Genomic DNA, 24878 nt, shown 5'->3' on the forward strand with positions numbered 1-24878 from the left:
ATTTAGGGATGATCCGGGCATTTTCCAGCACGATGGAGCACCATGCCACAAGGACAGAGTGATAATGAAGTGGCTCGGAGATCATTACATTGAAATTTTGGATCCGTGGCCAGGAAAATCCCCTGATCTTAATCCCACAGAGAACCTCGGATCAATCCTCAAAAGGCAAGTGAACAAGCAGAAGCCCACAAATTATGATAAACTCCGAGCACTAATAAGACAAGAATGGATCGCCATTAGTCAGGTTTTAGCCCAGAAGCTGATATCCAGCATGCCAGAGCGAATTGCAGAGGTTATGAAGAAGAGGGGTCAACACTGTAAATATTGACTCTTTACATATTGAATGCTTTTGCCAATATATGCCTTTAACAGTTATGAAATGCTTATCATTGTTTTCCAGTATACCACAGAAACATGTGATAAAATAATACTGAAGCAGCAAACTTTACAAAACAAAAAATGTATAAAAGTAAAAATTTGAAGAACTACTAGCCTGACTGGGTGAAATACTGCATACATGCTCCACATACATGCCATAGTTAGGTATATCAGAAAGGTGTTTATATCAGAGAAGTGAGTTTAACACAGAGCTGTATCTATTTCAAGGAATATCTGAGTTTAACTGACCCTGACCCAACTCAAAAAGATAAGGGTGAGAAAATGTGCCAGGGTTTAGCTGAGTGTATTTTAGCGCCTAACGGATGTCAAGGTTAATGCAACAACTCTGTGGTCCATAACCCTCAGTTGTCCAGAGCCCTGTCATGCTACATTAAACCAGCAAACTGTGTGTGTGCGTTTTTTTTTTTTTTTTTTTTTTTTTACACAAGTGTGTAAGAGATAGAATGAGAAGAGAGAGAAAAAGACAAAGTAAGAAGTTATCTAAAAATTTTGAGCTGCAGACACAGTCCGACAAACAAACAGTTTGTACAAATAAGAACATATATTACACAATTTATAATTTAGTCACTTATTTATTAAACTATGATTATTTTACAAGTCAAATCCGGAGTTAAGCCAATTGTTCTGTTCAAGGCCTTGACATCAGCACGGCCAAGCTCTCGACAGCTCCAGCTCTTCAGAGCTCAAACCCTGAGCTTAGCTGATAATACACCTCGCTTCATTAGGAAACAAAATATCAGCTTTCCACCCCATTAGGGACGGTTTCGTACATGGGACACAGACTCACCTCATCAACAATGCACTGCAATAACTGAAGAGGCTGTGATAGAGGGGGGTAGGAGAAAAAGAGATTAGACCCCATACAATGTCCTTACAGTGCAAAGGAAATAAAATCATTAATGCAATAAAACAGGTAGCAATACAGCTTAATCAAATGCACTCTGACTCGGGAAAAGCCATTTGATCTGTAATGTTTTCTTATTTCTAATGGCACCTAATCTGAATACAGGCTGTTAAGACAGAGCGTATTATTATCTGGTATTAACTTCCGAGGGAGGCAACCAAGCGAAGTGAGGAGAAAACTGCGAGGGGCTGCGAGAGGAGCCGCCTACATCTCCGAAAATACATGGAAAAAAACACTTACCATTAAGGAGCCCTGGTTCTTTTGAATCTGTATGGAGAAAAAAATAATAGAGAAAGGGATTTAGGTGAGAATAAGTAAGCGAGAGCGAAAGCAAGCTACACCCAATTAGCATGTTACAATCGCAAGCATTGCACCAGAACATGTTTATGATCACAGGCGGAAGATAAAAAAAAAAAAAAACCCTGATGGCAATATATGGGCATCATGTGTTAACATCGTTTACATAATGAAAACAGTCACTAAAAGTCTGATCCTCAATTAGGATAAGCTTTGCCTAGCCTTTATTTATTATTATTAATGTCATTTTCCTGCATTTTATTCACCTCCAGGTTTATATGTTTGACTCAAGTACATTCATGGTATATTGCATATCTCAAAACGCTGACAGTGGGGATCAAAGAGTGCGTTATTTCTTTGACAATCATATAACTTGATAAACAGGCATCGTTTTATATTCATATGAGCATTTTCATGTATAATCATGTGATAACAATAAAACACATAAGGTTTCTATTTTCCCAGTTAAAAATCTTCAGGATTTTTTCAATTTCTGCTTTGCAACCTCTTTAATGGATACAACAATCATCTGAGAGGGAGATCATCTAAGAAGTAGATGGAGAACGCTTTCCCATATTTTGCTGTGATATTTTTTATATGCTTGCATGAGGCCAACGCTCCACTTATGGAATCTGGTCAAAACTTTCTGCATGGACCGCATAATTTAAGCTAACAGCTAACGGTCTGAGGCCACTCTAATGACATTACGCAAGTCATTGATTCTCTTTCTCAATTAAACACGGCCCAGCTCTCTTTAAATACCTGGAGACACTGGACCTTTAATGTAGGAACTAAATAACACACAGCATTGCCTAAAACTGCAAAGCAAGGCAATCACAGGACAATTAAAGGCATAAATATTTGTCGTATGCGCTATTTTCCAATTAAACCACTGGAGTAAGATGAAATACTTAAATGTGATCTCCACTAAACAATCAAGACGACTTTAAACACATCAACTCAGCTACTTTTTTAAAATGTTAAAGTGTTACAATTCCTAAATGGAAACTAAATGCAAAGCAGTGCTATTCTTTATTTATTTATATAAAAAGAAGATTTTCCAAAGTAGTAAATAAAACTATTATTTCAGTAGGTTTTTCAAGAAAATAACACTTCTGTCTTTCTATTTTGAAATTTCATGTTTCATTTTCTTAGTTTAGTTTCTTTAAAAAAAAATTTGTGAAATGTACAAGTGATTTCTGAGTGAAAATTGTTTCAAAGTAAAAAAAAATTCTGTGAATAGATAAAAATGAGCTAAATAACAAACAAAAAAAATTATTATTGTCCAAATAATAGTGAGGTGAAATACTGTTTGTATTGCTCCATTTGTCTGTTAGCAATGCTCCAGACCAAACTATGTGAGATGTGCGGAGTGGAAGCAGAGTTGTGTTATTTTGCCTGATAAGGCCAATGTTTTCTTTCACTCCAGGAATGCTCACAATGAGTTTTCACGAGTGACCATGTGGCGGGAAATGAAAAGCCTGAAGTGGAGCTAGAGCAGAGTGACTACACAGCACTTGGGCCTAATTTTTTCTGAACTGCAAGTTACTCAATATTAACAGTTTATATAAATGTTGTATAAAAGCAATATCACACTCAAAATTGTGCTGTTATAATAAATATGGCCACGGCTGTGATTACCTTCAGCCTCAACAGCTTGTTGTACAAGAACACTCTTGCTAGGGTGATATTGCTTAAATATAGCATTAAAGCTCTGGGAGAGCAAAATCATACAGTATATTCAGATGAATATGGGGCTTAAAATGAGCTGAAACCAAAACAGCCGGAAAACAGAAAAGGCAACAACAAATCAATCAGGAGGAGAAGCGCTGGAGGCTGTATACACACGCCAGCCAGTCTGCAGTCTTCAAAGATTTTCCGAGCGAGCCATCGGGAGACGCCATTAACTCCTGACAAAGAATGCAAATTAATCCCAACATGGGGTGAGACGAAATTAAAGAGCCTTTTATAATCAATGACAAGATAACACATAGAAAACACACACACACACCCTTGCAATCATGCATGCACTCACACACAAAACATCGGCAGATTTGTGGCTCTGAGTGCGGGAGGAGCGGGGGCAGGGCATCAGAAGTTTATGCAGAAATACAGCGGGCATGTCTCGAGATCTCGCCGCACAATGGACAATGACTCTGCGAGCGTGTGTGTGTGTGTGTGTGTGTGTGAGAGAGAGAGAGAGAACAGACAGATGCCTGGGCTGATGTGAGTGACAGGCCAGGCCTGAGGTAGCGTGTGTGCTGGCTGGGTGGTGTGTGCAAGCGTGTGTGTGTGTGATGCCTGCAGGTGAAGAGTCTGCAGCACCATATGGAGCTGTGAAAATTAACATCAAGAGCAAAAACGCTCTAGCAGTGGGAGGTTTAGCTCTCCCTTTCTTTCTTACTGACTAACCCCCTCCCTCTTTCTCCTTCATGCTTCTCTCTCTCGTTCTCTCTCCATTTTCATTGCATATGAATTCTGAAATGCAGGAACAGAGAAAAGGGAGAGTAAGAAAGATTAAAGGAGGAAGTAATAAATTAATGGGGTGTGTATACATGAAATGCTTCAGTATAATGCCTCTGGCACTATGGGCCTAAAACTAAAAAGTTTTGCCATTCATTGGTTTCAATCGCTATCACTTTAACTGATAATGATATATGATGATGCATTCGGAGAAGAACCGCAGACCTGAATGGATTTCACACATTCCCATGTCGCGGTCTGAGTAGTTTTTTGTTTGTTTTGATGGGTTAGGTACAGGCCAACTGCTAAAAGACAAATTTCAGAAGAGAAATACTGTACAATATTTAACATTAAAATCCAATCCAATCATGGTTCCAGACACTATGCGTGTATGAAGGAGTGTTTGTGTGTACATGTGAATACATTAGTTTATGTAATAATACTCAGTGGATTAACATGATAATGGCCCTGTTAATAGATAATGCTGGAGAGCAGAGAAAAACAATTTCAAATGAGACGAGCCTCCAGGCCCCGGGATAATGCACACACACAAATGCAGGCCTCTAGCCTTGTAATGTTCTTTCTACCCATCAACTGTTCATCATCTCAAACAGTTTGCTCATCCTATATTTTGTCTTTCTATTCTGTTACAAATATCTACACTAAAAATGTATTAGACCTTATGATTAATCATAGCACTCCTCATAATGTCCTTTAAATTTCATGTATTGCACATCAATTTTATTTAGTAACTTTTGCAATTGTGCACAAAAGATTTGCATCAAGTGATGTGTGAGATAAAGCACAAACACACACACGACGCCAAGCCCAGCCTCCGTGACTGTACGATGCTCAAGGCTTTGGCTCTAGATGCAGCCTCAAAATGTTCCTTTCTGATTTCCCCTGCATGCCCTGAGTGGCTGCTTTGTTTTAATATGCTAATTAACCCAACAGGCATGCTGGGAGTAATTTATTGAGCATTAGTCAACATTTCCCTCATTAAACTCACTGCACTCTTACATGCAGAACTTTAAAAGCCGAGAGTCTGATTAGAAAAAAATAGGGCACTGAATCAGAATCGGCTATACAGTATATTTCTAAATACACACATCTGAAAATCATCAAAGTCATCAAACTAAATAATTCAAGTTAATGCATAAGGTTAATAACATTAGTTAATGCATAAGGCATTATGAACAAATAATGAACAATCCTTTCACAGCATTAATAAATCTCTTATGCTCACCTAGTCTGCATTTATTTGATCAAAAAATAGAGTAAAAACAGTATTATTGTGAAATATTATAACCATTTTTTAAAAACTGTTTTCTATTTTAATATATTTTTTAAATTGAATATATTGATGTGATGGCGAAGCTGAATTTTCAGCATCATTAATCCAATCTTCAGTGTCACATGATCCTTCAGAAATCATTCAAATATGCTGATTTGGTGTTTAAGAAACACAATTAATTATTATCAATGTTGCACTGTTATTAATATTTATATTACTATTACTATTATCAATGATGCAATGCTGCGCTGCTCAATACATACATACATACATACATCATTGATCATTAACATTCATCTAAATTAATAAATTTAGTAAAAAGTATTATTCATGATACCTCATGAAATTAACATTTTTGTAAAGTGTTAACATGTATAAACTAATTTAAATAAAGAGAACGCAGTTTACAAAGAACCAGAACTGCCTTTAACAAAAGACTGAGATGTTTAAGTGCTAAGAATCATAAACTCTGTCTACTAACAATACCGTTATAGATCTAACTTATTAAGTTTCTTTCACAACAAGATCTTGTTCAATTAAAAATAGAAGTAATTTAGCAAATACGGTTAAAAAAACAAACATGGCAGTTTAATTAAATAAGTACAACTAAGTACATTAAAGGTGCTCTAAGCGATGTTGGGTGACGTCACATCTTGTTGACGTTCAAAGAATTGTCAAACAAAACGGAGGCTAGCTCGACCCTCCCTCCTCATCCCGTCCCCTCCCCCTCCCTTCCGTGCTTTTCCGATGTAAATTCGGGACTTCGCGCGTTCCTTCTCCTTTTTCCCTCTTCTTTGCTATTTGTTCATCGGAACGTCGTCTCTTTGGTCGTGTGTCGGCCATATCAAAATTCAAGAGAATATAATTCTAACTTTAGTCGTTGTCTAGGACATCTCACCTCTAGCTAACTTCCCTCTTCATGCTTCTCTCTCCTCCACTCCCCACACCCCTCTTCATGTGCACGTGCACTAACCCCCCAACCCCCACTCCCAAATCATTCTTGTCGGTTATTGGCTGGAACACTGTTTGTTATGATTCGTGGTCCAGGTTGGGCCAGTTTGTTTTTCTTGCCGTTTGTGGAGCCTGGGCTGTCTACAGAGACCGCGTTTTTTTACAGTGTGTTCAGGTGACAGGCAGCTAGCGGACAGTGAGGAGATGTTTGCTGTATGTGACAAAAAATGTTTTGGCCTAAAAACACGTGACATCGCTTAGAGCACCTTTAAATATACTACACAACGTCTACACCATGTCATCCTACACTAACAGGCACCATAAATTGACATGCTTTGTGCATTGGTGCCATGTGGTTCCTAAACTGGGAACCCTCCAAATCTATCCGGATTATAATCCGGGTTTGTCATTCTTAAACTGGGATAATCTTGAAAAATCCCTGCATGAAATCTTATTACAGGGTTGATGGGATTGAGGAATGGAACGGGTCAGCAGGACTGTATGTAATGTAAGCTGAGTAAACAAGGGTGGGGTGAGCAGTTGTGGGACAAACAGCGAATTAATTACTGCCCATACGCTAAGATCATGAGGGAACATTTGTCCTCCGTGCCTCCAAGGCAAAGAAATGTTGAGAATTCAAGAGCTAAACATTAAATTGGTTAAACTGGTATCTGGTTTGATGAAGCAGACTCACCTGTGGATATGGAAAAGAGCCAAGCGCCAACTGCGAATGAAAGAACAGAGGGAAAGGTATCTTTTAATGAAGCACACAGGTATAGTCACTTACACGCTTACAAACACCTGCATAAGTACATGAACTTTCACATATACAGCTATGATGGACGATGTCTCAAACAGGGTTTCTGGACAATCAAATCTGCTTAACAGGAGCATATTGAAATCAATTCCTTAATAATAAATTACACATAGAATTTGAATGTTTCAGGCATGTTAATTGCAATTAAATGACAATGTATAAAAGTTTAAATTTATATTAAATGTAATTTAAATGTAAACTTTAGAGGTCTTTTTTGACCTACTTAAGTAGGCCTTAAGTAGATCTTTACATGTTATTTCATAATTCAATTGTCTTGGAAATGTAGTTAAAGAGTACTATCGAACGTACTGACCAGCATTTATGGTACTAAAAAAACCTTTAATGTCATTTCTATTGAAACTTATATGTAATAGGCCTATTGAATAACACACTACAGTTAAAATTATAATCAAGTACTTTACACTTTACTTCTTAAAAGTGTGACAAAAGACTAATAAAGATAATTTGACATACAGTATTATACTATTTTGTTCCATGCATTATTATGGTTATTACCGTCAATCGGATTCAATCACGCATTTAAATATGGTTGTCATTCCAGAAATGTTGCAATGTGTAGTTAGCAGCATGAAAAATATATATATATATTATATACAGAAAGCGAGCAAAGATCTCTGGCATTATAATCACTGAAGATGTCAATTACAACGCAGGGTACACAAAGCCGCACTTTTGCGTAAATTCCAGATTTATAATCTCTATAATCAATGAAGCCATTTACTCTACGGTTTGCAATGAATCTCTTATTGACACGCTGCAAAAACATTGTAAATAGAAAACTTTGATGCCTAGAAAAATCCTGCCTGCATCCCAGCATCACAGCAGGTGTATATACTTCAACAGACGTTAATCTCTGAAGACTACAACACATGCTGGAGATCAAAGAACAGATGTAGAAAAAAAACACAGCAAAACCCAAAAGCAAAAGTCTATCTATTTTCAAACCATACTTTGATTACATTCCAGTTACATTTAGAAAATTAATCCAACTCAAACCACAGTGCATTCATTTATTAAATCAAGCATTCCCATCTCAGTTCAGGAGGTGACTTCAGTTCATTGGTCAAGAATATTGCCAACAAAACAGAGGTACTTCACCTGAACCGCCTAAACATTCCAGGCATCGAGACGAATCGATCAAACCCCTAACAATATGGTAAGGTCAATACTAAATCATAATCAGATCAATATACTGTTCATCAACTCATGATGATGTCAATCCATATGACCCTTGATATTTCCCACCCTAAACATCTCACCGATAATATCTAACAGTATTGATAAATGCAATCAAGGGATTGACTTAAGGGATACAATAACAATTCATCACAGCCAATGAGAAGCGTTGACAATTACAAAATGGGAATCAATAAAGCCAATGAGAACTACCAGCACGGCATTTTCAGTACACGAGTCAAACAACCACACTAAAATCTAATCCACTCATACGTACATTTCATGCTGCTGGTTTCTGCTTCGAAAAACATCCATTATATAAAAAAAATTCGCTATACTCATACACCTCTCCTCTCTTCTTTTTTAGGAACACACACACACCTCTGAAGTAGAGAACACAGCACTCTAATTACTGGACGTTCTGCTGGCTGAGTGATTGATAGCGTTTTGCCACACTGACTCCACATCTTTCACAGTTACAGACACACACACAAACACGTATACTCATTTTCTTTAATGTTTCATTACTCACACACATTTCTTCTTTAATAAACAACCATAGTATTTATTAATTCTTTAGTATATTTATAGTATATATAAAGAAACCACAACATCTCTATGCTCTCATGGGAATTCAAGGGGAGATGATCCAAAAGGATAGCAGAGCATGTGAGAGAGAGTGAGAGTGTGTGAGTGTGTGTGTGTGTGTAGCAGTCAGTGGGAGATCTCAAGTGTGATCCATGCATAGCTGTAGGCCAACATCTGTTTGGACAGGGTGCCTGCAGGGACTATCAACAGCACTCAGCAGAAACACTAAGACACCAGTCCACTCGATCTATGAATGCTGGGCCATGTGTATATGTGGGTAAGGGTGGGCGATATGACCAAAATCTTATATCACGATATGAGTAATTTGATTTCTCGATGATATATATATATCACATACTATATAGTTGTTTTTGCTTTAAATACAATTTTCATGATACAAAAATGTTTGGTAACATTGAAATTTCATAATTCTTGGAAAGTATGTGTATATAATGTTCAAGCCCAAGTAGGCAGCTAAAAGAACTCACACGTTCTCACACGCTTTATGCGCAGCAGCTTTATGTGTGCGAGGTAAGTCTTTCAGATAGAAAGTGTCTTTCAGACAGCGCTTAGAAACCTTCTCTGTGACAGCATGCGTATATAGCTAAGTGTTGTCTTTCTCTGCTTACTGCGCTTTAACGGTTTTAAATCACTTGTTTTTAAACCACAATGCGTAAAAACACATTCAAATGATAAGCTTTTGTGACCGTGCCGCACAGCAGCATCACATGAGCTTAACCACAATAGAGCCCACCCCTATATGTGGGCATTTATAAGAAATGATTATATGACTGTTTTACCTCCATGAAAGAGATCCCTACGCTCCACACGTCTGAGTGAATACCATACTGTTCCCCAGATATCCGCTCTGGCTATAGAAGCAAAGACACACAGACACATGAAGAATCATTACAATGCAGCTTGCAATATGAATTGTGCTTGGAGTATAACTGGTACTGAAGGTCACACAGACATTCTGTGCAGATGTTTAGCTATTTAACCAGCTCTGTTGTCAATATGTGTGTGCCTGTGTGTAAATTGTACTTGTGAAAGAATTAGATTTTTCCGTGAAAGGCAAAATAGATTTTTTTGTGTGCATTTTAGGCAGATGCTAGAATGACAGCCTTTACAACCAAATATGTATGACTCATAAGAAAGACCTATGCCTTCCCTGCTACCGTAAGTAGAAATACTGTCTGAAAAGAAACACTATTAAAGAAATGACTGCTGCTTACCGCCATGTATGCATTGGTTCCGACGTATGTTTTAGCAATGGAGTTCACCAACTGTGGAAGAAAGCAGAAAAAATATTGGTTACACTTTATTTTATGATGTCCTTGTTACAGTGTAATTATATATTTAAAGTACTCAACAACATGTAGTTAGGGTTAGGATTTGGGTTTGGTTTAGTTTCGTTATGTAATTATGCAAAATTCACTGTTTTTATTAAAGCAAGTAAAATAAAGTGTTACCAAAATATTTTTAGCAGGAGATCAACCAGAATCTCAAATAGAGGAAATAAAATATCAACCGTGTGTCCATAATCCTTCTACTGTGGTGTTAAGCAGATTATTCAGTGCAAAGGTTGTCACAACACCAAAAATTCTGTAATTTGGGCCAATAGCAGTAAAATGTCATGGTTCTTAGGTACCTTGGCCTTCGCAGATCTATTTTGACATAATTTTTTTTGTCCTGTCCATTGACACGGTTATTACTGTCTATCATTACAACTTAGAATTCAAGCATTTAAATAAGTCTGTTGCTCCCAAAACTTTGCATTGTGTACTTACCAGCATAAAAAAATAAAAAATAATGGAAACATTTTTATTTTGAATGGATAATGTACAGAGATAGTGAGCAAAGAGCACTCCCTTTATAATTAGCATGATTTTCAGCATGAGCTCACTTCTGAAAAGAAGGTATTTTAAGAAATGTCACAATGGAAGTCAATGGTAACCAAAACAGTTTGGTTACCATCATTTTTCAAAATATCTTCTTTTGTGTTCTACAGAAGAAAGTCATGTAGGTTTGGAGCAACATAAGGGTGAATTAATTGAGTACATGATTTTTGGGTGAACTATCCTTTTAAGAACCAAATTTTATTTTGATTATGGGTATGTTCAAATCTCTAATCCCAAGTATGAACAATTGTAATACTAATGTAGTACTATCACAGTTATCATTTAAAAGGACAAGACGAGAGATGAATACATTAAAAATGGTAACCCTTAACAGCAAGGTTCAATTTGTTAGCATTAATTAAATAATGAACAACACTTATTTACAGTGTTTACAACTCCAAGTTCAAGTTAATTTATAAATATATTTTCCTTAATTGCCAATTTACGCTTGTTTATAATACATTAACATAAATGTATACTTGAAACTTGAAGTGTATTTGTACACCCAGAAATTAACATTAACCTACATTAATAAATGCTGTAAAAGCACCGTTGTTGTTCATGATACTTAATGCATTAACTAATGTCCATAAATTAAACTTCATTGTAATGTGTTATCTTCAAAACTACCTAACTAACAGATTCCTGTTACTCATCCTAATAGCTGATGAAGATCTTAGCAGTGACAGTACTGGATATCTAGTACCATCAAACACACACAACCTCAAAGGTGAAACATTACCCCCTAAACATTATGTGTACAGCCAACAATAATATAGAGAAGCCGACACATTCAGTCCTCTGATATAAGCAGAACAGTTATTATCTCTGTTTGAACATTGAAATTCAGTACAGATGTGACAGCAGGTGACCTGAGATCTCTGCCATAAGCTAAAGAACACAGTATGAAGAAACTGATTTAAATCTACTGAAAAGAGCGTGTTATTGTGAAGTGTTATTGAAATGCCAGCCTGGTTTAATTTTAGTCTGTACTCTCACAAGGGAGAGACAGTGAGATCCGGGCACAATGGCACATGTCAGCAATGACAGGACAAACATAATGAGAGCGTTCCCCCGCGGCCTGACGTGCGTCGGTGTGCGCGTGTGTGTAAGTGAATAAGAGAGACATAGGTTTACTATACAGTGTCATGGTCTGAATGGGCACAGAGGAGAACGCACACATGCACCTCATCCAGGGGTCAGCTTCAACTAGAATGTCTACGGGGAACATGGGTATGAATATTAATTAAAAGAAGGCTGTTTGGAGTGATTGGGCTCCATTGTTGGACTCCTGAGTGTATAAGAGGAGGGGAAACTGATGCTGACTTTCTCAGTCTGAGCTATTGTCTCCAGCCACGCGCACACACACGCCGTCACTCACGAGCACTGAATATCTGCTCAATGTGGTAATTAGAAAGAGCGAGAAGTGAGAAGTGAGGAGCAATCTAAGGGGTATCTGGGGGTTAGGGAGCAAAGGCAAGAAGTCCCTGGAGGAATGAGACGAAGAAGAGACATGGAGACTGATGGGACAATGGCTGATCTGATCTGACTGTGCTCACACCATACACAGATATACACAGCATAAGAAGCACTTGTGTGAGTATACGCATTCAAGCAGAGAAACAAACATGCAAACAAATAATCACAGGATACAAATTAGAACATACCTGCGTGCTGACTCCAAAGTCACACAGTTTCACCTGACCCCGTGTGTTAACCAGCATGTTGGACGGTTTCACATCTGCGCAGAGAAACAATGCATTTACACAGAGACAAAATATTTTGTGACTTGATTACATCTGCAGTGTAATCTGGTAGAGAGTTCAACTTTTATGTAAATTTAACCAATAGTCTTTGCATTAAGTACAAAGTAACGCTCCTTTTATGAATAGCTAACTAGTTAGTTCATTTTTCGAAGGCAAGGATTACATTGCACTGTGATGCTATGTGTGTGTCTCCTTTGAAAGTCAGTCTGTATAAAAAATTAGGGGCAAAATCAGCAAATGTATTACACATTATTGTGTCACACAATACATAAAAACAAATCTGACTCTGTATACAAAATGTCTTATCATAAACACTTGATTTCTGTAATATTATTACATGTAGGTCATTACTACCCAACATGTGTGTATTATCACATTCACTCCAGTTCAAGTCTCTTATGTGCACCAAAACAGTCACAGCAAAACTAATATTGTGAAATATTATTACAATTTGAAATAACTGTTTTCTATTTGAATATATTTTGAAATGTAATTTATTCCTGTGATGGCAAAGTTACATTTTCAGCAACCATTTCTCAAGTCTTCAGTGTCACATGATCCTTCAGAAATCATTCTAATATGATGATTTGGTGCTCAAAAAGGATTATTATCAATGCTGAAAAGTATTTCTGTGGTATTTGATGAATAGAACATTCAAAAGAAAAGCATTTATTTGAAATTAAAATCTTTTGTAACTTTTAATCAATTGAATATGCCCTTGCTGAATAAAAGTATTTATTTATTTAAAAATAAATCTTACTGTCCTCAATTTTAAACCGTACATGCCTAAATGACCTAAATGAAGATCTTACACTGATAGCAAATATGTGGATATTATTATTTCAGATGTTTTACAAGTTACATAAAAGTGGCTTTCTCACCTCTGTGTAAAATCTTCAGGCTCCAGAGGTATGTTAATCCTTTTACCACCTATTGACACACACAAACACCCATACTCATTGAAAAACTCAGAAGAGACTCGAAAGGGTGTGTGTCTACGTCTTCTGTCTGTAGAGGATAGAGCTGTAAATTATCTAAACAGTGGCATATCTTTGATTATTGTGAGAAAGCGTGAGGGAGAGGGTAATGAGGGTCAGAACAGGGTGCAAATGACAATTCAGCACTAATAAAGTGTTACAAAGACAAAACACACAAACACAGGGGCCGGCGCATTATTGCACTTATATCAACAAATCATGTAGCTCACTTTATTGCGTGCGTAATATTTATATACGCCATATATTAATATTTATAATATTTTTAACCGCTATGAAGAGCTGTGCACGTGCAAGTGATGGGATTGCAGGTGTACGAGCGCCGCTTGCACACAGTCGTTTTGCCACAACTAGAGCTATCATCGATTTGCCGCTTACGTGAGTCTCTCATTGAAAATGAACTTGAGACTTGTAGGGTCCCGTGTGAAACTGTCTTTATGTCGAAGTGGTAATGCTGCCAACCCAATTTATCAGCGGCCCAACAGGAAATCTCCCGAATCGTCCAATGTCCACTCTGGGCCTGCATATACTTATTAGGCTATATAATATAATATAATATAATATAATATAATATAGAATTTGCATTTTCAGCTGTAGGCTACTAGTGGTTGCGTGCGGATGTTTTATATTGCAGAATGAAAAAATGTGTTATCAATAAACAAAATCTCCAGTCTTTCACATGCATCTCAAAGATCCTGTTTAATTGTGAGTGTGAAGTGGTGGCCGCACAACGGTGTTTTGCTAGAGCGACAGTTGAGCTTGTTACGGCCCTGCACATACACACAGGAGTCTGAGCTGTAACATTCTCGGATATGCCGATATCTTCCAGTTTTCAAAATTCCCCGATATGCTTACTCGACAACAGTTTCAAGAATTCAAAGGACTTACTGCAACAGCAATCCTGCCCAAAACATGCTCTGGGATTCTCCAATAGACATCCAGAGACCCCCCTACATCAAAAACAAATAATTCAATTAAATTTGTAGAAATGCTGAGTGATCTCTTCCTGTGCAAATGTTGCCTCCCAGATGCTTGACAATGTCAAAACAGATGAGACTCACCATCCATAAACTCAGTGCATATTGATATTCTGTTCTCCACAAAGAAAGCACTGTAGAACTTTATGATGTACGGAGAATCACACTGTAAACAACACAATCAAATATATCAGCACTATCACAAATCACTAACTCTATCACAAATGTGCACTACCGTTCAAAAGTTTGGGCTCTTCAAAAGTCAATTTTTTTATGTTTTTGAAAGATGCTGACCAAGGCTGCATTTATTTGATCAAAAGCAAAGTAAAAACAGTACCACTGTGAATTATTATTCCCATTTAAAGTTTCTGTTCTAATATATATTAAACATAAACATTTATTATTGATATGAATGTTGAAAACAGATGCTTAATATTTTTGTGGAAACTGTAATACATTTTTTAGGCTTCTTTGATGAATAGAAAGCATTAAGAAATAGAAAAGCATTTACATCAAACATCATAATTGCCTTTTCTGTCACTTGTGATCAATTTAACGTGTCCCTGCTGAATAAAAGTATTCATTTCTTTTTTTTAAATATAACTGAACCCAAACGTTTGAATGGTAGTGTATGCTTATTTATAGAATGAGGAATCTGTGCTAGTTTATGGCAATGCAGTGATATAAACATTTCTTTATGGTTATGAAAAGAACATTTATTTATACTTTTAGGCTAACCGTTTATTGACTAATTTGCCTGATTCACCTGATGGTTGTCCAAGATACTTTATTAATAAGAAAAATGTACCACTGATGAAAAGATGAGACTAATTGTTTTCATTAAGTATTTGGTTTGTAGTTATTTATAGTAAGCCATGTGATGCTAATGACACCGTAGTATTTCATTCAATATGTGGAACTGGCTAATTATTCGATGTGATTGGCTCGTCGCTGCAAAGAGTGATTGGTATCAATTAAGGTCTATCTAGCAGCTGTCGTCAGAGCAGGTTACTGGAGCAGATGGACTAAACTACATAGGCACTGACCCCTGAATAATTCATGACACTTCTTTCATACTTATCACAGTCATACACCTCAAATACACCTAATCTGAAATCTGAAACCCCACACAGATCTAAATGAATGTGGTTTCCACCTGGAAAAGGACTCCAAACTTAATTAAACACAAAGTGAGGAGTACAGAGCAAATTATTTAGATTATTTATGCCTGTTATTTAAAATTTTCATTAAGGCTATATTCATCTCTCACTCAAGTTTTGACATCTTCAAGGACAGAAAGCTAACAAAGCGACACTTGAGTGCTTAAGATAGGGCAAATGCTCTAAGTTTAATTAGTGGAATTGAGAGGGAATACAGCATTTCAAGTAGCTGATCACACCGGGAGTGCACATTTTCGAAATTAAGTCCACTTATCCACTGAAAAGAGGACTGAACTACATTGAAAATATCATATAGATACAGATTAAGTAATCAAGCACAGAGAAAAAAGGTTCAGACCTTATAAAGGATCTCAAGCTCTGACATGATTTGCTTCTGCAACTCCACCGTGATGTCGAGAGGAATAACCTGGAAAACAAGCACAAGGCCATCGTTTGAACGAACCCACGCAAATTAAACTTTCTGAACTATTTACTAAATAAGCACTTATTTACAACCCATTTACACCCAAACAGAACTCTTAAGCTAAATAAATGATATCAAACACACATATGCAATACTAGACTCTTTGCCCACCCATCAGGTAAATACAACTTTTCTGATTGTGATCATCTACATGAACTGCATCAATACTTCTGTTTCAGCTCACTTTGAGATTGAGAATGCATGCTTGAGAAACATTTCTCTTCAACTAGTACCGACAGGAAAATCAATGGTCTACCATTTAAAATAGCAAAAAGATATTCCACGGCTGTATTTTCATACAATACTACAAACGTTTTGAACTAGAAACGGTTGTGTTTGTTGCAACCAAGGTATTTGCTCTCTCTCTTCCCCACTTTTGTAATGAAGCAGTGACTAGCTAAAATGCTTCTTTAGTTAAGGCTAGATTATCAGCCTCCCGCTGAAATAATTGATTACAGGTAAGGCAGTAAGGCAAGGCCACACAGTTAAAGCTCAGCAGAGATCACTTACAGCCTTAGCCAAATAGATAGCCCTGCTCGAGCAAACCCAGGCAGTGCGCAGACGGAAAGATGAGCAGACGCAGCAGAAGAAATGAAAGGAAAGGAGGACAGATAGGAGATAAGACATAAGAGAAGTGAGAGGATAACTAAACAGATGTAAATGAGGATGACGAGAGAGGGAGAGGGATAAAATGTGAGAAAAGAACGGAAGAAGTGACAGAACAGAGAACAGATAAGATGGAAAAAGAAGGCCCACAGGGTCTCAAACATGCTTAACTGTGGTGGCGCGTGCAGGAGTGCTGGATTTGTTCCTCTGTGCTCTTCAATTAGCAGAGCACTTTTAACATCTCCAGTAGTCATTCATTGCATCCTGCCGCCGTAAAGTCCACCTGTAACAGACCCCGCTGAGGTCTTGATCCCTGAGTTCACCTCTTTTGCACTGCTTTTTTTTTTTTTTTTTTACTGGCTGAATGATTTTCTTATCCATTTGTTGAATGCGAGTTTCAATATCAAATGTTGGGTCTTTGGTATGTTTTCATGGTTTTCTATGTGAGCCAAGTAATTCTGAACTATAAGCCAAAATGCAATCTAAACAACATGTACAAAAATGTTATCATTTAAGGTTATAAAAGAGCATCAGTGAATTCCTTTCACTTTATGTAGCTTGAGGTTCTAAAGCTTATAGACATTTGTATTGTTCTTACCTTCACTGCTACAATTCTCTTCCCAAGCAGGTGATATGCTCTGTCAAAACAGGAACGATTCATGATTAATGACAATGCACACATTAATAAACTAACAAAACACTAAAAAGCAGTGAGATGTTTTTTTTTTTTTTTAAAGAGCTAACATTGTATTGTATTTGTACTTGTACATGTATTTGTTGAGGCAGAAACAATGAGCTATCATGTGATCATGTGACACTGAAGAATAGAGTAATGGCTGCTGAAAATTCAGCCTCGCCATCACAGGAATGAATCACATTTTTAAATATATCCAGGTAGTTTTTCTTTTGAATATTTCACAATGGTACTGTTTTTATTGTATTTTGATCATTTCTGAACTGCAGCATAATAAACTTCTTTAAAATATAAATGATCTATCTATTATATATTTGTAATCTAATACATTTAAACATATTAAAAGTGTCCACATTTTTTTTGAGGGCACGGTACACAGAAAAATTCAAGGACAGACATTCAACAACTGACATTCAAGGATGGAAACTATGTTCAGGGTTTTTTTTAAGTCACAGCAACCTGAGACAAACATCTATATGACTAAGTAAGACACTCAGGTGCTTTTTAAACATTTGTAATTATTTACAGATTATCAGCATCTTAATCGCTTCAAAAAAGAGCTCAGAGGAGGAGTGTCCTCATCCTAAGTGTCAAATGCAGGTGAGGTCAACCCTGAGTCAGTCACCTGCGAAACCTCAGACATTCTGAGCTGTGGAGCGTTATCAGCTCCGTTCCCGTTTCAGCGTGAGCTCTCCCAGACAGGCCTCCTGTTACAGGTCGAATTAACGGCAAAGCCACAATTATTTAATTATGATCCTTGCTCATTCCGAGCAGTGGATCTGGTTACTGCAGTAGGTGCTGAAGAGGGTTTGGGTTACAATAACCCACGACACGGTCCATTCCACCAGATAATATACTATAACAACAGACAGCTGCCAAACGAGGGTGGATTCAACAACACAGGCACACTGTATGCGTGTATGAACACGAAAGAAACAAACAAAAGAAAGAACAGAACAAGAAAAAGAAAAAGATTTGATTATGACGCTCCGTACGTAGGCGCGTATACATCTGAAGTAAACAAATTCGTAATGGTTCGTGTTTGAGACAGTGCATGTGATTTATGGGAAATAGATGGCTGATCTTGTTACAGCTCCAGACACCTCGTAACTCCAGCAAGCCTTTAATTAATGTCGCTCTAAGTGACGCGACGGCTAACTTCCCTCATTTAGGGCGACGACACTCGATCCCCATCTCACCTCAGAGTACTCTGCAGGTACACTTTACACTTCGGAAGATTCTGAGCCATACAAGATACAGAGTTGCCCAGTGATACACCCAATATGTGCTTATTGGGAACACGTATTATTAAATTAATATGCACGGAAAATTAAATCTTAAAAACCTGGTATCACAGACAGGGCTTAGATTAAGCCAGGATCAGGCCTTAGTTCAATTAGGTTTTAAGTAGATTTTATAAAACACGCCATAAAAAAAACATAAAAAAAAAAAACATTACTGATGTGCATCTTGAGACAAAACAATTGCCCTAACATATTTTAAGATATGACAGTGCAAGTTGCTTTCAGTTAAAACAGCTCAAACATGCATTTTAGTATGGGACTAGGCTTAAGCATTGTCTGTGAAACCAGGGAAAAGGTTTCTAGTAATTTCTGATCAATTGAATAGTCAAACTCAAGCGATATCACCTGTTAGAGGTGGTACGGCTTAATGGGTAGTGATGGGTATAGCTCAGGCCTGATCGGAAGGCAGACCACAGTTGCGAGTTCCACATCATGCATGTAGCGAGTCATAAGCCATCACCATTGTCCCCTTGAGCAAGACACTTAACCTTATGTCTCTCCATAGGGATTGTCTGTGTAATATGTAAGCTATAAGTTGCTTTGGATAAAAGCATCTGCTAAATGACTACTTACTGCTTACTAATGCCAAGTTTGACAACCCAACCAATGATGATGTCTTAATGGTCGCTTCCGGACATCCTGAACAGTAATGGATCCTGCTAAGCCCATTTACAAAGTTCAGCTAAACTCCTTGAACTTTGACCCTGCTGAGTAGTCATGCAGGGATGATTTAAGACTGACAGACGCATGGTCAGAACAAGGTGACGTAGTGACGTGTGGTCCTGACCCCCGTAAATGTGTCCCTATTCTCTGTTTGTTATTTACACTCCAGAGCCCAAGGTAATGAAAGCTCTGTCATGCAGTATTCATGGACCTCTAGAAGACAGCCATCGAATGCATGTGCGTTTGCCGACGAACACACACGCACGCAACCACACAAACAGGTTTCCATTACAGTGGCCAGTGCGGACCAGACAGTTCTCTCCATCTCTTTCTCTAAGCCATCTAACCTGAGATGACCAGATGATCGCCTCACCTGAAAAGAAAGCCATAAAGAGAGGTGCGCAGGTGCAGTGTGTGTGTATAATATACAGTATCTAACAAAAGTGAGTACACCCCTCACATTTCAGCAAACATTTTAGTATATCTTCTCAAGGGACAATACTATAGAAATGAAACTTGGATATATTTTAGAGTAGTTAATGTGCTGATTGTATAGCAGTATTTATTTACTGTCCTCTGAAAATAGCTGGCAACAAAAGTGAGTACACCCTAAGTGAACATGTCAAAACTGTGTCCAAAATGTCAATATTTTGTGTGAGCACCATTGTTATCTAGCATTGCCTTAATCCTCCTGGGCATGGAGTTCACCAGAGCTGCACAGGTTGTTGCTGGGATTCTCTTCCACTCCTCCATAATGACATCACAGAGCTGCTGGATGTTAGACACATGGCGCTTCTCCACCTTCCGCTTGAGGACGACCCACAGGTGTTCAATTGTGTTCAGGTCTGGAGAAATACTTGGCCACTCCATCACCTTCGGTATCGGGCCCAATACTGAGCTCATGTACTCGTAAAAATGCTCCGATACCAACAACCGATACCAGGCAGCGTTTGTAGGCTACACTTGTGTCCAGACAAAGAAACACGGACAACAGAGAGTATAATGGGGATAAAAAAGAAGGCTGTCTATGAAGTAAATGTTTCTTATTAGTGGAACATTAAACAAAATATAGTAACACATAGCTGTGGTGCGCGAGCAGAACAGACGCGCAAGCTGGACGAGCGCATCACTTTTTTACAGACGTCAGTGGAAAGTTTGTAGTTCAGTCGGATATCAATGGCAAAGAAAGTTAAACGAGGCATGATGTAGCTTATTATTTACGTAAACTGACAAGAGAGAGAGAGAGAGAGAGTTTTGTTGAATGCTCTTGATTGCTGATCGTTCACTCAGCACGTGTTATTTGGTTTAAAACTAAATCATATACAGTACCAGTCCAAAGTTTGGAAACATTACTATTTTTAATGTTTTTGAAAGAAGTCTCTTATGCTCATCAAGCCTGCAGTAAAAAAAAAAAAAAAAACCAGTAATATTATGAAATATTATTACAATTTAAAATAATGGTTCTCTTTTTTAATATACTTTAAAATGTAATTTATTTTTGTGATGCAAAGCTGAATTTTCATCAGCAAGTACTCCAGTCTTTGGTGTCTTATGATCCTTCAGAAATCAAATATGCTGATTTATGATCAATGTTGGAAACAGTTGTGCTGCTTAATATTTTTTTTATAACCTGAGATACTTTTTTCAGGATTATTTGATGAATAAAAAGTAAAAAAGAACTGTATTTTTTTAGAATAGAAATATTTTGTAACAATATACACTACCGTTCAAAAGTTTGGGAACAATAACTATTTTTTTTTTAAGAAATTAATACTTTAATTCAACAAGGATGCGTTAAATTGATAAAAGGTGATGGTAACGATTTATATTGTTAGAAATGTTTTTATTTTGAATGAATGCTGTTTTTATGAATACATGCTGTTAACGTTTTACTCATCAATGAATCCTGAAAAAAGTATTCCAAAAAAATATATTAAACAGCACAACTGTTTCCATCATTGATAATAACTGAGTATCAAATCATCATATTAGAATGATTTCTGAAGGAGCATAAGACACCAAAGACTGGAGTACTTGCTGATGAAAATTCAGCTTTGCATCACAGAAATAAATTACATTTTAAAATATATTAAAATAGAGAACCATTATTTTAAATTGTAATAATATTTCATAATATTACTGTTTTTTTTTTTTTTTAACTGCAGGCTTGATGAGCATAAGAGACTTCTTTCAAAAACATTAAAAATAGTAATGTTTCCAAACTTTTGACTGGTACTGTATGTAAGTAAAACATGAACTGTTACCTGATTTATGTATAACGAGTGATTCCCTACATTATTACAGGACGTGTGCAAGTCAATAAGTTCCATGAACCCAAACATTCAAAGTGCGCGCCCCGAAAACCAGCATCTTTCTAGTGACCATATAGACAGTATATTAAATGGGGTCCGTGCGTTCGGCCTTAAAGGGGCGGCAGTCTTATTAACCTGCTGCTGTGTTTTAATGTTAATCAAACAAAGGACAAATAAATTACTCACTGCTCTTGACTAAATAGGCTACCTTCTGTAACTTTACAAAAATATCCATCTATATTTAATTTATTCAGTAATTAATATGCAGTGTTTTTTCACATTTGATTGATTACTATAGGTTTTGTTGTTGTATCCAAATTGGAATAAAGAATTGATATTTCACTGGTGTCTAAACATTTTGTACCACTGACCCAATCCTCAGCACTGAGCCCTGCTGGAGCAGCTCTAAATATGTGCTGTACTATTAAATGAAAGATAAAATATGATAGAGCAATAGAATAAAGAGTGAAAGTAACAGAAGCTAATACAATGCATTTTAGCAGGCTTAATTAAGCATTAAAATAACTGAAGGAAATATTTATTTGATGAACAAATTAAGCCAACTAATATGATTTATATTCTTTTGGTTTCTCTACCAATACATTTAAAAATGACAAATGCAGTGAAAATACAGGTATCGGTTATTCGGTATCGGTATCGGCGAGTACCAAAAATGCAAGTATCGGTATCGGACTCGTCCTACTGTACTACTGACCATATGTGTTTTGAGTGGTGTATTATTGGGTGCTGAGAGCAAAAAACCAAGTCAAAAGAAATGTAGAAAGTGGCTTTTTTTTTTCTACATCAATACTTTTGTATATTTTTGGATCTATGCAGGTGTTGCAAATCATTTTTCTGAATTTCAGTCTATGAATATAAGAATGTTTGGTTAGCTTTATCTTTTCTTGGATATGTAAGAGAGACGCGGGTTATAAACACAGTAACACAACATCAAGGGGTGCAGGTTAGGTTAAAGCTTTACAGAATTTTTTTTTTTTTATTCTTAAGAAAAGCAATTTAAGCAAATACCCTTGGCACCATCCTGTATGCAGTCTGACGGTCACAAAGGTGTATGTTTTGCATAAAGGAGAGTGTGTGTGTACATGAGCAAGCACAGTAGAGGTGATCGAGGACAGCTGTGGAGATGGATGGGACACTGGCCTAAATTTCCCTACGAGCCACATCAGAGATTATATTACATTACAATACATTACATTTCACCTCCCGCTACCTGTACTGCACTGCAGCTGTCAGTCTGAGCAGGAAACACAATAACAGTGAATGTTTCCTTTCTTTAAAGATCATGAATATGCAGTGAACAAAAAATAAATAAATAAAAACATTCCTGGTATTACGGTCTTTTAGAACACATTACACATCCTTTTTGCTATGTGAGATCAAAGTTTTCATTGATTTGTAATGAATGTTCCATACAGACTTAAAAAGGAAACGTCTATGTTCAGATCAGCTGTATTTCTTATCTATCACTTAAAAGAGAGGAAAAAAAATTGGTTTAAATTAGGAGATGAATGCAATATTCAGCACTTTCTTTTGTTTGAGGGGGAAAAAAATTATTCTAGGCAAACACATTTAGTGCTGAGCTTGTCAGACTGCATTTATGTTTGGGTTGCAGTATTGGCTTTTTTAAAATGGTTGAACAATTTCCAACAACACAGAGGTGCTCCTCCAGTAATAGAGTGAATATGATGAGTGTTTGGGTTATCCACAAAAGCACAGACCCTTGTCAACGGTCACTTGGTTCAAGAAATTAATCAAATGAACTGTGTGTGTGTAAGATGATGGCTTTGACCAGTCCTGTCCTGTCATTGTATCATTTAGGATGGGTGTATAGTTTGGGCACCGAAAGGAGCTTTAGAAGGGTCAAAGAGAGTCACTTCACCTTCACAAGCGCTAAATCAGCATCACACTTTACTCTGATGTCTCAAGACATTTAAAGAATCATAATATTGAAAAGGTTTTGAGGGATGTCTGAAAACATGACCAATGTAAAATTAATCAGAACATGAGTGCAGACAACCTACAGATTGTACTAAAGGTTTTGAAGAGGCTGATCACAATCGGTCTAATTAAAATCTCAAACACGAGAGCAGCACTCACTTGTAAACAGTTCCACCATTTCCATGGCCGAGCTGCTCCTGGTACTGGAGGTCATGTTCATTTATCTAAAAAAAGAAAAGAAAAAACTGAGAAAGAAATTCCCCACTAGATACTGTTTTTATTCAAGGAGAGCAAAATTCATCAACCCTACTTTATCTAAATAAACTAAAGCATCTTCAAAAATAAGTTATTATGTGTGTCAGTGTGTATGGGCTGTTTTGAAGCAATTAAACTTACACTTCACTATTAGTAGAGACTCTACTGACGAACACTGTTGAGAGACACACAGACACCTCTCTCTCTCTCTCTCTCTCTCTCTCTCTCTCTCTCTCTCTCTCTCTCTCTCTCTCTCTCTCTCTCTCTCTCTCTCTCTCTCTCTCTCTCTCTCTCTCTCTCTCTCTCTCTCTCTCTCTCTCTCTCTCTCTCTCTCTCTCTCTCTCTCTCTCTCTCTCTCTCTCTCTCTCTCTCTCTCTCTCTCTCTCTCTCTCTCTCTCTCTCTCTCTCTCTCTCTCTCTCTCTCAATTCAATTCAATTCAATAAAGCTTTATTGGCATGACAAAAATACATTTGTATTGCCAAAGCATGAAAACAACATATAAAATGATTTTGAACATTTAGTACAAAAAAATAAATAATAATAATTCAATTAAATAAAAATAGTAAAACAGTTTATGAACATTTCAAAAATTCTGTGAACAACTTAGAATTCAGTGTGTAAGTGTTTGTGTGTTTGTTTTGTGTACAAGCGTGTGTGTGTGTGTGTGTGTGAGCGCATCATTGAATAGTCGTCAACTCTCTCTTCTTGTGGCAGGCATCGATGTATCTTGCCGCTAGTAGGATACAATCTCTTTTTTCACCTAATAGGTGTTGAAATTGTGTTTTGTTGTTCAACTTTAGGAAGTTAGGCAAAGTATTTCAAATTTTGTGTAAAAAGTCCCTCTAATGTCCTCATAGTTGGGACAGCTGGTGAGAAAGTGTTGCTCTGTCT

The 24878-nt window shown here is 37.0% G+C and overlaps 1 protein-coding gene across 1 annotated transcript in view; it reads right to left on the reverse strand.

Annotated features, from left to right (window-relative positions):
- map2k5 (mitogen-activated protein kinase kinase 5) overlaps positions 1-24878 on the reverse strand; it is a 63000-nt gene that overhangs the window by 23741 nt on the left and 14381 nt on the right. The window contains exons 8-19 of the mRNA XM_084405809.1: positions 23891-23955; positions 17398-17437; positions 16068-16136; positions 14634-14715; positions 14461-14522; positions 13459-13507; positions 12479-12552; positions 10146-10196; positions 9711-9782; positions 7003-7032; positions 1544-1570; positions 1187-1219 (exon numbers count right to left, since the gene is read on the reverse strand). Coding sequence (XP_084261935.1) covers positions 1187-1219; positions 1544-1570; positions 7003-7032; positions 9711-9782; positions 10146-10196; positions 12479-12552; positions 13459-13507; positions 14461-14522; positions 14634-14715; positions 16068-16136; positions 17398-17437; positions 23891-23955 — 654 coding nt within the window. The remainder of the gene's footprint in view (positions 1-1186; positions 1220-1543; positions 1571-7002; positions 7033-9710; positions 9783-10145; positions 10197-12478; positions 12553-13458; positions 13508-14460; positions 14523-14633; positions 14716-16067; positions 16137-17397; positions 17438-23890; positions 23956-24878) is intronic.

This window comes from Rutilus rutilus, assembly GCF_951802725.1.
Source record: "Rutilus rutilus genome assembly, chromosome: 3".
Classification (NCBI taxonomy): domain Eukaryota; kingdom Metazoa; phylum Chordata; class Actinopteri; order Cypriniformes; family Leuciscidae; genus Rutilus; species Rutilus rutilus.